At 38.5% G+C, this 13247-nt stretch overlaps 1 protein-coding gene across 1 annotated transcript in view; it reads left to right on the plus strand.

Moving 5' to 3' along the window:
* The window catches only part of LOC126474959 (death-associated protein kinase dapk-1-like), a 314370-nt gene that overhangs the window by 126517 nt on the left and 174606 nt on the right, over nt 1-13247 (plus strand). The window contains exon 11 of the mRNA XM_050102484.1: nt 8197-8397. Coding sequence (XP_049958441.1) covers nt 8197-8397 — 201 coding nt within the window. The remainder of the gene's footprint in view (nt 1-8196; nt 8398-13247) is intronic.

Consider the following 13247-nt stretch of genomic DNA (forward strand, 5'->3'; position numbering starts at 1 on the left):
TGGGAAATATGATACTGTGTGAAGAGTTTGACATTGCACTGAAAGACATGAGTCGAAACAAGGTCCCAGGAGTAGACAACATTCTATTAAAACTACTGATAGCTTTGGGAGAGCCAGCCCTGACAAAACTCTACCACCTGGTGAGCAAGATGTATGAGACGGGCGAAATACCCTCAGACTTCATGAAGAATATAATAATTTCAATCCCAAAGATAGGTGTTGACATGTGTGAAAATTACTGAACTATCAGTTTAATAAGTCACAGCTGCAAAACACTAACACGAATTCTTTACAGACAAGTGGAAAAACTGGTAGAAGCCAGCCTCAGGAAAGATCATTTTGGATTCTGTAGAAATGTTGGAACACGTGAGGCAATACCGGCCCTATGACTTATCTTGGAAGATAGATTAAGGAAAGGCAAATTTACGTTTGTAGCATTTGTAGACTTAGAGAAAGCTTTTGACAGTGTTGACTGAAATAATCTATTTCAAATTCTGTAGGTGGCAGGGGTCAAATACAGGGAACGAAAGGCTATTTACAATCTGTACACGTATTAGATGGCAGTTACAAAAGTCGAGTGGCATAAAAGGGAAGAAGTGGTCGGGAAGGCAGTGAGACAGGGTTGTCGCCTCTCCCCGATGTTATTCAATCTGTATATTGAGCAAGCAGTAAAGGAAACAAAAGAAAAATTAGGAGTAGGAATTAATATCCATGTAGAAGAAATAAAATCTTTGAGTTTTGCCGATGACATTGTAATTCTGTTAGAGACAGTAAAGGACCTGGAAGAGCAGTTCAACAGAATGGACAGTGTCTGGAAAGGAGGGTATAAGATGAACAACAACAAAAGCAAAACAAGGATAATGGAATGTATTCGAATTAAATCATGTGATGGTGGGGGAATTAGATTATGAAATGAGACACTTAAAGTAGTAGATGAGTTTTGCTATTTGGGCAGCAAAATAACTGGGGATTGTTGAAGTAGAGAGGATATAAAATGTAGACTGGTGATGGAATTTTTGAAGCATTTCTGAAGAAGAGAAATTTGTTAACATCGATTATAGATCTAAGTGTCAGGAAGTCTTTTCTAAAAGTATTTCTATGGATTGTAGCCATATATGGATGTGAAACATGGAGGATAAACAGTCTATAGAAAAAGAGAATAGAAGCTTTTGAAATGTCCTGCTACAGAAGAATGCTGAAGATTAGACGGATAGATCATATAGCTAATGATGAGGTACTGAATTGAATTGGGGAGAAAAATTTGTGGCACAACCTGACAAGAAGGGATCGGTTGCTAGGACACATTCTGAGGCATCAAGGAATCACCAATTTAGTATTAGAGGGAAGCATGGAGGGTAAAAATTGTAGAGGGAGACCAAGAGATAAATACACTAAGCAGATTCAGAAGGATGTAGGTTGCAGTAGTTACTCAGAGATGAAGAGGCTTTCACAGGATAGAGCAACATGGAGAGCTGCACCAAACCAGTCTTCGACTGAAGACCATAACAACAGCAACAACAGCATCAACAACATGAGGTGCGATCAAGAACTACTAGGAATTTTTTTTGTAAAGAATCTTTATTTATTTTTCAGCATCAACTTTTTTCCATTCAAAGCAATCTCTCTCCCCCCCCCCCCCCCCCCTCGATATAAAACTCTTTTGCCAGCCCTTTTTTTGGTCTGGGAAGCACTTCTTTAACTCCTTTTTTGTTATGGTGTTCATATTCTTCAGAGATTCTGTTTTTATGTCACCAGTGGTGGCAAAATGGTTTTCTGTCATGATTCTCTTGAAGCCTCAAGAATAGAAAGAAGTCACAGCGGGCCACGTCCAATGAATACACTGGCCGAGGCTAAATAACAGTTTTGTTTTTTGCCAAAAAATCGCAAACAACCATTGAGAAGTGAACGGGAGCATTATCGTGATGCAATTTTCATGAGTGATTTTGCCACAGTTGTAGTAGTTTTGTTTGGATTGCTTCATACAAATGGTGCATAACTTACAAGTAGTATTCCTTATTGACAATACAACCGTATGACAGGAATTCATGATGCATTGTCCCATCTCTATTGAAGAAAACAGTGAGAAGGACCTTCACATGTAATCAAACTTGTCAAATTTTTTTTTTTGTCTTGGCTCTTCATGCATTTTCCATTGGGATTATTGGGACTTGGTTTCAATATCATACTAATATACCCATGTTTTGTCTCCTGTTGTAACTTTCTTTAGAATTTTGTGTATAGTTGTCAGCTCATTCAGCAATTCCTGAGCAACATGTATATGATGTCGTTTTTGGTTGAAATTCAACAGTTTTGGAACGGACTTTGCTGCTTCATGTTTTAATCCCAAAACATCTGAAAAAATTGCTTGGCATGAGCCAAAAGATATGCAACCTCTCTGATGGTTATTCTTTACTTCTTCCACATTGTTGTCAGTAATTGACGTGCTAGGGCACCCAGGCTGGTCGTCATTTTCAACATCTTCTCAACCATCTTTTAAATGTTTGTGTTACTTGTAAACTCTTGTCTTACTCATAGTAGATTAACCAAAAGCCACAGTCATCATTTTGAATGCAGTGCTGCACGTTATTCCATTGTTTATGCAAAATTTAATGCCAATTCTTCGACCCGCATTCTTTGAAAGTAAAAATTTTTCTGAATGTCAAAAACACTTGTATCCTTGTGTACTGTCAGCAATAAACTAAATAAAGTTAAAAATCTTCTCGGTTGTTAAGCTGCATCATATTTCTTGAAATAGTTTCGATCCTTCTTCTGCGACCTTCTTCAGGGTCTTGTGGTGTCCACAGTAGATAGGGCCCAATCTACAGTGGACACCACAGGATGATCCACTGTAGATTGGGCCCATTCTACAGTGGCTACCACAACATCCTGAAGAAAATTCCAGCAGACACATTGAAATGTCGATTGTGTGAAGAAATATGACGAGGCCAAACAATTCAGAAGATTTTAACTTCAGTGACAATTGACATGGAAGAAGCATGCAGACTCACATAAAGAAACTAAATATTCAAAAAAGCTGAAAATGCAAACATAAATGAAGAACATGTGTACTAATAAGATAAAAAAATCAGAAAATCGGATGTATAAAGCCCATTGAATTAAAAAATTCCCATTACTTTTTGGTCACACCTCATGTTGTTTAGATAGATTTTTAAAGCAATTGCTTTGTGTGTTTTTGTTGTTTATATTTGAGTTACTGTGTTGATTAAGGTTTCCAAGTAGTTGTCTTCTCCAAGTTGAACGTTACAGAATGAGCAACTGATTTCAACAGGCCTGTACTGGTATTGAAGATCATGTGTGTTAAATATTTCATTAAACTGCCATCACAGTTGTAAACATGATGAAAGTGCACATCACATTACTAGATAGTAACCACGTGAAGGGATATTTAGTAGCTCACATAATAAGCTTATGAATAGAGGGAGTGCAATACATTTTACACGAACAATTAACTTTGAGTTACCATTTCGTAATACAGTGTGTGTTCCACATCTTACCAGATGTGGTGAAATGTGCTTCTTTATTGTTAACAGTTCAGAAGTACACTGCAAAACTTCAGCCACAGATGTAAACACGGGAAAAATGTGCAGTTGAGTTGTCGACCCTTCACTCACATCTCCAGGCTGCATTGGCTTCCACCACACAGCTTGAAGCTGCTGCCTAGGGGCATCACTGTGGGGAGTCAGACGCGGGGTTGCAAGGGACGTCAAGCACATCCTATGTGTCCCCTGGTCAGTCCACTACTGTGGTCGCCCTGGGTACTGGCTGCCCTGAGGTTGACCCCTCACCCATGGCCGAGTGGGAGATCATTCCAAAGTCTAGCAGGCAGCGAAAAGCTTTCTGAGGGGCCGATCGTAGGGCCTCCCCAGTTCATTTGATGAACAGGTTTTTGGCATTGTCTATAACTGACAATGTCTCTGAGCTGGATGCAGTTGTTCACCCTGTTCCAGAGGAAGCTTCTCGGCCCACAAGATCTGGGCATTCACAGAGGGTGGTTTGCTGGTAGTTGGGAGCTCCAATGTTAGGCGTGTAATGGAGCCCCTTAGGAACATGGCTGCCAAGGAGGGGAAGGAAGCCAGTGTACACTCTGTGTGCGTACCAGGGGGAGTCATTCCGGATGTGGAAAGGCTGCTTCCAGATGCCATGAAGAGTATAGGGTGCAGCCAACTGCAGGTGGTGGCTCATGTCGGTACCAATGACATACATCACTTTGGATCCAAGGATATTCTCTTTGGTTTCGGGCGGCTAGTGGAAATGGTAAAGACTGTCAGTCTTGCTTGCGATATTAAGGTTGAGCTCACCATCTGCAGCATCATCGACAGAAGCAACTGTGGTCCTTTGGTGCAGAGCCGAGTGGAGGGTCTGAATCGGAGGCTTAGGCGGTTCCATGACCATGTAGGCTGCAGATTCCTTTACTGGTGCCATTGGGTGGTGGGTTTCTAGGTTCCGCTTAATAGGTCAGGAGTCCACTACACACAGGAAGCAGTTACACGGGTAGCGGGGCTGTATTGAAGAGACTGGGCGATTTTTTATGTTAGAGGGCCTCACACAGAAAGGGCATCCGCCTGAGAGAGGGCAGGTAAAACGCAGTAAGTTACTTGTAGAAACGATCGGTATTGTTGTTGTAAATTGTCGTAGCTGTGTTGGGAAAGAACCAGAGCTCCAAACCCTAATAGAAAATACTGAAGCTCAAATAGAGGTACAGAAAGCTGACTAAAGTCAGAAATAAGTTCAGCAGAAATTTTTTCAAATGATCTAACAGTGTTCAGAAAGGATAGATTCAGTACACTTGGTGATGGACTATTTATTGCTGTCAGAAGTAGTTTGCCTTGTAGTGAAATTGAAGTAGATAGTTCCTCTGAAATAGTGTTGGTAGAAGTTATACTTGACAATCGGACTAAACTATAAATTGGATCGTTTTACCGACCCCCTCCCCCCCGACTCAGAAGATATGGTTGCTGAACAGTTCGAAGACAACTTGAGTCTCATTTCAAATAGGTATCCCACTCATACAATTATAGTCGGTGGTGACTTTAATCTACCCTCAATATGCTGGAAAAATGATATGTTTAAAGCCGGCGACAGGCATAAAACGTCATCCAAAATTTTACTGAATGCTTTCTCAGAAAATTATTTTGAACAATTAGTTCATGAGCCCACTTAAAACGTAAATGGTTGCAAAAGCATACTTGACCTCTTAGCAACAAATAATCTTGGACAAATAGAGAGTATTGTGATGAATACAGGGATTAGTGACCACAAGGCAGTAGCTGCTAGGCTGAATACCGTAACTTCTACTAGTGTCAAAAAGAAATGCAAAGTATATCTATTTTTAAAAAAAAACTGATAAAAATGCTCTTAACACCGTTTTAAGAGACAATCTGCACTCCTTCCGATCTGAACATGTAAGTGTAGAAAAGTTGTGGAATGATTACATAGAGATAATATCAATAGCAATTGAGAGATATATACCTCATAAATTAATAAGTGGTGGTACTGACCCCCCATGGTACACAAAATGGATCAGATCTCTGTTGCAGAAGCAGCAAAAACAGCATGCCAAATTTAAAAGAAGCAAAATCCCCAAGACTGGCAAAGTTTTGCAGAAGTTTGAAATATGGCATGTACTTCAATGTGAGATGCTTTCAGTAGTTTCCACAATGAAACTCTGTCTCAAAATCTGGCTGAAAACCCAAAGAGATTCTGGTCATACGTAAAGCACACCAATGGCAAGACGCAATCAATACCTTCACTGCGCGATAACAAACATGGTTTTCTGAAACTCCTTCACCAAAGAAGACAAAGTAAATATTCCTGAAATCCAATCGAGAACAACTGCCAAGATCAGAAACATAGAAGTAGATATCATTGGTGTCACAAAGCAGCTTAAATCAGTTAATAAAGGCAAGGCTTCTGGTCCAGATTGTATACCAGTCAGGTTTCTCTCAGAGAATGCTGATACAATAGCTCCATATTTAGCAATTACACACAAAAGCTTGCCCACTGAAATATCCGAACCTAAAGACTGGAAAATTACTCAAGTCACACACCAGTACCCAAAAAGGGAAGTAGGAGTAATTCGTTGAATTATAGGCCCATATAACTAACGTTGATTTGCAGTAGGATTTTGGAACATATACTGTATTTGAACATTATGAAGTACCTCGAAGAAAATGATTTATTGACACATAGTCAGCACGGGTTCAGAAAATATCGTTCTTACGAAACACAACTAGCTCTTTATACTCGTGAAGTAATGAGTGTTATCGACAGTGGATGTCAAATTGATTCCATATTTTTAGATTTCATTATGGCTTTCGACACCGTTCCTCACAAGCGTTTTCTAACCAAACTCCTTGCCTATGGAATAACACCTCAGTTGTGTGACTAGATTCATGATTTCCTGTCAGAAAAGTTACAGTTCTTAGTAATAGACGGAAAGCCATCAAATAAAACAGAAGTAATATCAGGCATTCTCCAAGGAATTGTTATAGGCCCTCTATAGTTCCTGATCTATATTAACGACATAGGAGAAGACCTCAGTAGCCGTCTTGGATTGTTGCCAAATGATGCTGTTATTTACCATCTTGTAAAGTCATCAGATGACCAAAATTAATTGCAAAATGATTTAGATAAGATATCTGCATGCTGCAAAAAGTGCCAGTTGCCCCTGAATAAAGAAAAGCTTGAAGTTATTCACATGAGTACTAAAAGAAATTCGCTGAATTTCATTTACGCAATAAGTCACACTAATCGTAAGGCTGTAAGTTCAACTAAATACTTGGGGGTTACAGTTACAAATACCCTAAATTGAAATGGTCACATAGATAATGTTGTGAGTAGAGCAAACCAAAGACTGTGATTCATTGGCAGAACATTTAGAAGGTGCAACAGATCTACTAAAGAGACTGCTTATACCGTGCTTGTCTGCCCTGTTCTGGAGTATTGCAGTGTGGTGTGGGATCCACATCAGATGGGACTGATGGATGATATCAAAAAAGTACAAAGAAGGGTAGCTCATTTTGTATTATCACAAAGTAGGGGAGATAGTGCCACAGACATGATATGTGAAGTGGGGTGGCAATCATTAAAACAAAGGTGTTTTTCATTGTGACGTGATCTTCTTATGAAATTTCAATCACCAGTTTTCTCCTCTGATTGTGAAAACATTCTGATGGCACCCACCTACATAGAAAGAAATGATCATCACGATAAAATAAGAGAAATCAGGGCTCGCACAGAAAAATTTAAGTGCTTGTTTTTCCTGCACGCTGTTCGAGAGTGGAACGGTAGAGAGACAGCTTGAAGGTGGTTCATTGAACCCTCTGCCAGTCACTTTATTGTGAATAGCAGAGTAATCACATAGATGTAGATGTAGGAGAATCAGTTATTAAAAGTGTATGGATAGTTGACACCTTAGGTAAATCAGAAAAATTGCTAAAATATGACTAGATAGATAAGAAAATCTCCTCACCAAGCAGTGGCAGGAGAAAATACATGTAAAGGTTAAAGAAATATGCAAGCTTTTGGAGCCAGTGGGCTGCTCCTTCTTTGAGAAGGATTGAAGGTGAAGGAAGAGGGATGAAGGAGAACGACTGGAAAGGTTTAGGAAATGGGACGGACTACTCTGTCTCATCCTATATTCCAGAATGAGATTTTCACTCTGCAGCGGAGTGTGTGCTGATATGAAACTTCCTGGCAGATTAAAACTGTGTGCAGAAGTAAAGCTGTGAGGATTGGGCGTGAGTTGTGCTTGGGTAGCTCAGTTCGTAGAGCACTTGCCCGCGAAAGGCAAAGGTCCTGAGTTCGAGTCTCGGTCCACCACACAGTTTTAATCTGCAAGGAAGTTTCATCCTGTATTGTTGCACACAGAAGGGGGAAATATAAGAAAGATTATGATTATTTACAATACAAAATAAATTTGAATTATTATTTACTTATTAAACTCAAAGAAACATTTTCTATCATTTAGGATGTAATGCAAACCATTGTTTTCTCCTTATTTAAACTTACTTTCTGAATGACAGTTCTTGTCATGCCACTTGTCCTTTTGTGTCTGTCATTTGCCAGACAGAGTGATAAATGTTTACTCTCAGATTTCCGTACATCTGTATTGGGAACTGGAACAATCTACAGCATGACATGAGTTTTATTATATGTGTATTCTCTCATCCACAGGATGGCGGAACAGCATTACATGAAGCAGCATTACATGGCCGTACAACGTGTGTACGTCGACTCATTGCGTGCCCTGACATTTCACTTGATATTCCAGACTGTAATGGCCGAACACCTCTTCATGTGGCTTTGGCCACTGTTCGTGAGGACTGTGCGTTACTGCTCTTGCATGCTGGAGCTGACGTTGATATGTGTGATATGGTAAGACATCTGCTACTAAGGTAATATTTTTTTAATTGCATGTAATTTTGAGCAGGTATTACATAAATTATAAAGAAACAGTAAGCCATTTTGTGAAAATATCATTACTGTAACACTTTATAACCAAAGATAGATGAAGAGTATGTCGATTGATTAAAATTGCAGTGGATAAACCGTATAATTGGCTTAAGGTGACTTTAATGAAAGTGCTCCTTTTATGTAACAGATCTCTTTATAACATAATTTTAGTACTGTTCTTTATTACTATTCCTAAATGAATCAAATATATTTTAAATCGAATGGTGCTGTGGTTGTTTTTATGTGCAATGGCATCAAACTTAAGAGTCCTTTTAGCCCAAAATGGTGTGGATTTTCCAACTTCCTTACCTATAAAAAAAATAATAAATCATCATCAGATACATCAGACCATTAAAGGAATTGATTTTCTTATAGTCATATACTCTTCATTGTTGATTCTTCGGTGGAACATGATTGATTACTTACTCTTTTGTGCTTCAGCCCATGTAGAGCCTGAAATATGCTCACGATTTTTATTTACTTGGATTTGGCATATTTCCTGATAGTACCTTTTCCGTGAAATGTTTACAAGATGATATTTGTCTTGGTTTCAGTCGTTTAGTGGAAGTATGATTCCACAATGCAGTTTCGTCGGCTGCAGAAATGACCTGGTTCAATGTGTTTGCCTCATTTTTGGTGCTTCAAATACCATTTCTTCGAATGTGGTTTCTTCTTAAAGTTTATATAAAAAAAGTAGTAAGATAATTCATTTTTTCCTGTTCACTAGCAAATATTTATAACGGCGACCTGCACATTGTTCTACCGTCAACACACACCAAGAGTTCACTGCCGAATGACTACAGTCAAAGACGACTCCAGCATCAAAGACATTTTACACAATACACAACCTTCCACTAGTAATCAGTCTCTTTGATATTTTTCGTCACATCTACTAATAGTAATCAATATGCTGTCACTCTCAAAAATATAAGTAAATTAACATAAAATAATGTAAATTACAATAAAAAAATTCTGACAAAAATATAAGAAAACATTTACAATTTGGTATCGACAAATCCGGTAGAAAATAACACATCTCCCAGATCCATTACAACTGCTCCCCAGGGCTTTTGTTGTTATGAACATATACAACAAAATCCCGACCACACTCAGTAATGGATCTGTATTACACAATTAGTACATTAATGATGCAGTCTGATAACCTCTTCTAAATTTGGACTCTTTGAATCTGTGGACTTGTTACTGGCTGTTGTTGCAATGATTCTTCCCCACCAATCTCATACTCTACTAAAACTTTTGTGTTCTCAACCAAATTTTTAATTTCCCCTTTTATCTCATTAAAATCAATTAAATTTCTTTCCCTATTTGCCAGTAACACATTTTTTACAGTATTAATTTCATCGCTCAATTTAGCATCAATTTCATTTGCTTTTGCTTCCACAGATTCAATTTTTTCCTCAACACTGCCAACTCTGTTCGAAAGATCACCCACTTGGGTATTGACTGCTTGTATTTGCAACAAATTGTTATAAATTTTTTCATGCCAGTAAGTCTTATTGTCGTCAACTGATTGTTTAATTTCTTTCATGAAATTTACAAGAAAACTTTTTAAATCAAATTGATCGGTTCTTTCTGTTTCATTTGACCTGTCCTGATTTTCGAAGTCTATTAAATTACTATTTTCTACTTTAGGCACAATAATCTTGAAAATCTCATAAGTCATTGTGAAAAAAAAAATTTATACACAACAATACAAAACAAGATAAAAATATTGTTTTAACAAAATATGAGGGTTTCGTGACTTATCTGGAACACTCTTCTACTGTTGCAAATCCACGTTTTTCATCCATTTGATTGTTGACCAAAATTCTTGAAATTACTTCCTCTGTCAAAAATTATATTTCTTGCCGAAACATTTCTTCTCCAAAACTTTTACTTTCCGATGAACACAAATACTGTAACACACATTCTGAAAAACTGGTATGAACACACAAAAATTTTCTTCTTCATAGCACTGTTGAAGATCACGTGAACACAATATCCCGGCTACAGTCCCCAGTTGAAATATGCTCACTATTTTTATTTACTTAAATTTGGCATATTTCGTGATAGTACCTTTTCTGTGAAATGTTTACAAGATGATATTTGTCTTGGCTTCAGTCGTCTAGTGGAAGTATGATTCCACGATGCAGTTTTGTCGGCTGCAGAAATATCCTGGTTCAATGCGTTTGCCTCATTTTTGGTGCTTCGGATACCATTTCTTCGAATGTGGTTTCTTCTTAAAGTTTATATAAAAAAAGTAGTAAGATAATTCATTTTTTCCTGTTCACTAGCAAATATTTATAACGGCGACCTGCACATTGTTCTACCGTCAACACACACCAAGAGTTCACTGCCGAATGACTACAGTCAAAGACGACTCCAGCATCAAAGACATTTTACACAACACACAACCTTCCACTAGTAATCAGTCTCTTTGATATTCTTCGTCACATCTACTAATAGTAATCAATATGCTGTCACTCTCAAAAATATAAGTAAATTAACATAAAATAAGGCAAATTACAATAAAAAAAAATCTGACAAAAATATAAGAAAACATTTACAATTTGGTATCGACAACTCCGGTAGAAAATAACACATCTCCCAGATCCATTACAAGCCTTAGCGTCTCCGACAGTCGCAGCCCAGTCTTAATGATCTGCTTGCCATGTCTTTCTCAGATCATTCTGCACATCATGCAGCCATAGTTTCCATGGTCTTCCTTTGCACCTTCCTTCTGCCACCTGTATTTCCTCTGTAGACCTTCATGACGGATTTCTCCTCTGAAATTCAATCTACATGGCCGAACCATCTTAATCTGTTGCTCTTGATTTCCAAAACTAGGTATTATAACCATATAGTTCTTCTAATTCTTTGTTGTTGCATATTGTCCATTGCCCTGCCTCACCCATTGCTTCAAAAATCATTCTTGTTGCTTTCCTCTCCAATTTGTCAGGAACTTCTCTTCTGCCACAGTTATCCACATTTCGAGCCATTCATTACCATCAGCCTTATAAGTGATTGATATGTAGTCACCTCCGATTTTCTGCTCAGGCTATGTGACTGAATAATCTTAGTTGGGGCCCAGTAAGCTTGATTCCTATGGCAATCCTTGCTTTCATTTCTTCACACATGCTGTTATCATCACTTAGCAGCACTCCAAAATTCTGGAAATTCTCACATCTCTCAAAGTTGACTCCATTCAACTGGCATTTGTCTCTAACAGCAGTGTTACTTCTGGGAGCGAAAAGATATTGAGCTTTAATGTTGTTTACTCGGAGTCCCAAGATGTCTGCCCCCTTTTCCGATTGCAAAATCCTTCTTCTGGCTCTTTAAGGCTTCAATACAGCTTAGAAACATCATTGGTGTATGCTAGGTTTTCGTTCATTTCATGCCAGTGTGTGTCATTTGTTCCAATCTGATTAGTTTACATGGAAATTCCATGTCTATTTGGGTCTGATACAGACCTTTCCTTTTGATGCTGTCATGAGCCTGTGTAAAATCTACAAAGAGCTGATGCACATCCACATTATATCCATAGCACTTTTTCATTATCCATAGCACTTTTTCATTATTAGCTTTACAGTGAAGATACGGTCAGTTGTTGATTACCCTGTAGAAAACTACCATCTTTTCAGAAAGTGGAGCGATCCCATAGCAGTGACTTTGGCTAAGACTTTGTACATAACGAGTAAAGTGATGCAGTGGTAATTTTCACATATTGCTTTGTCCCTCTTCTTATGAAACAGGCAAATGATGGCCACATTCTGCTAGTTCAGCTCATAACTCATTAAAAACAGTTTAAATTGTTTCCATGGCATGATGGCATCCCAGTTAGGATTTAGATCTTGTGACGGTGGGAGACTACATAAGATTCCTAATGTTTGTGGAATGTTCTTCAAATTGTGCTGACACATCGTAATAACATCAGAGTGTTACAATTCTTGTTGGAGCTGCAAATCACCTGTGCTTCTTTTGTATGCAAGCAAACAGCAAACGGGTGCACATAGTCAGACTGTAGCTTGCTGTATCATTTACCATCGAGAGCTGATGTCAGGTGTATCATACACCATTCCTCTCGTCTCATACAGAAGTCCTCTGTATAAGAACATGTATTACTGTTGCCTGAGGAATGTTCTGTTGACAAGCTGGATTCACTGTCTCAGTGACAAGTGTTTCTCCTGCCAATGGTGTGCATCAACTTCTACTGGAACTCATTAGTTCAGATGACCTTTTCCAGTGTTCAAGCAGCTAATGGCAATGTTCCTGCATCCATACCTATTTCTGCGACATGCAGTGAGCATTGTGAGAAGAGGTACATGTGGTGTAGTGGCTTCAGCACCCATTAGTGAGAATCTGATTCTGGATGGTGTGGCTGCTCACTTGTTATTACTGTTAAGTATTGAATTTGGGGGAGGGCAGGGGTTTCACTGTATTGTGGCTTGTTTATCTGCTGTTAGTCTGTAATAGTTGATGATAATCTCTATCACCAGCAATTGACTGTGTCTACAGCGGTTTCCCCAGGACAGAGATGTGTACACTACATGTGTAACGCCAATGGCATCTGAAAAACCCAGTGGCTGTCCAGCAATAAGGATAGAGTTCTCCATGTGTCTGACACTCATAATGTGATCATAATCAAATGTACTGATATTGTTAGTTTTTCCCATCCTGCAGTTGACTGTCCCAATGCTGACAAGTGCAAGATATGACATCCCAGTCACATAACATACCAACCTACTCTGTTGCCATCTTCACAGTAGCACAAA

This window comes from Schistocerca serialis, chromosome 4 (assembly GCF_023864345.2).
Source record: "Schistocerca serialis cubense isolate TAMUIC-IGC-003099 chromosome 4, iqSchSeri2.2, whole genome shotgun sequence".
NCBI lineage: Eukaryota > Metazoa > Arthropoda > Insecta > Orthoptera > Acrididae > Schistocerca > Schistocerca serialis.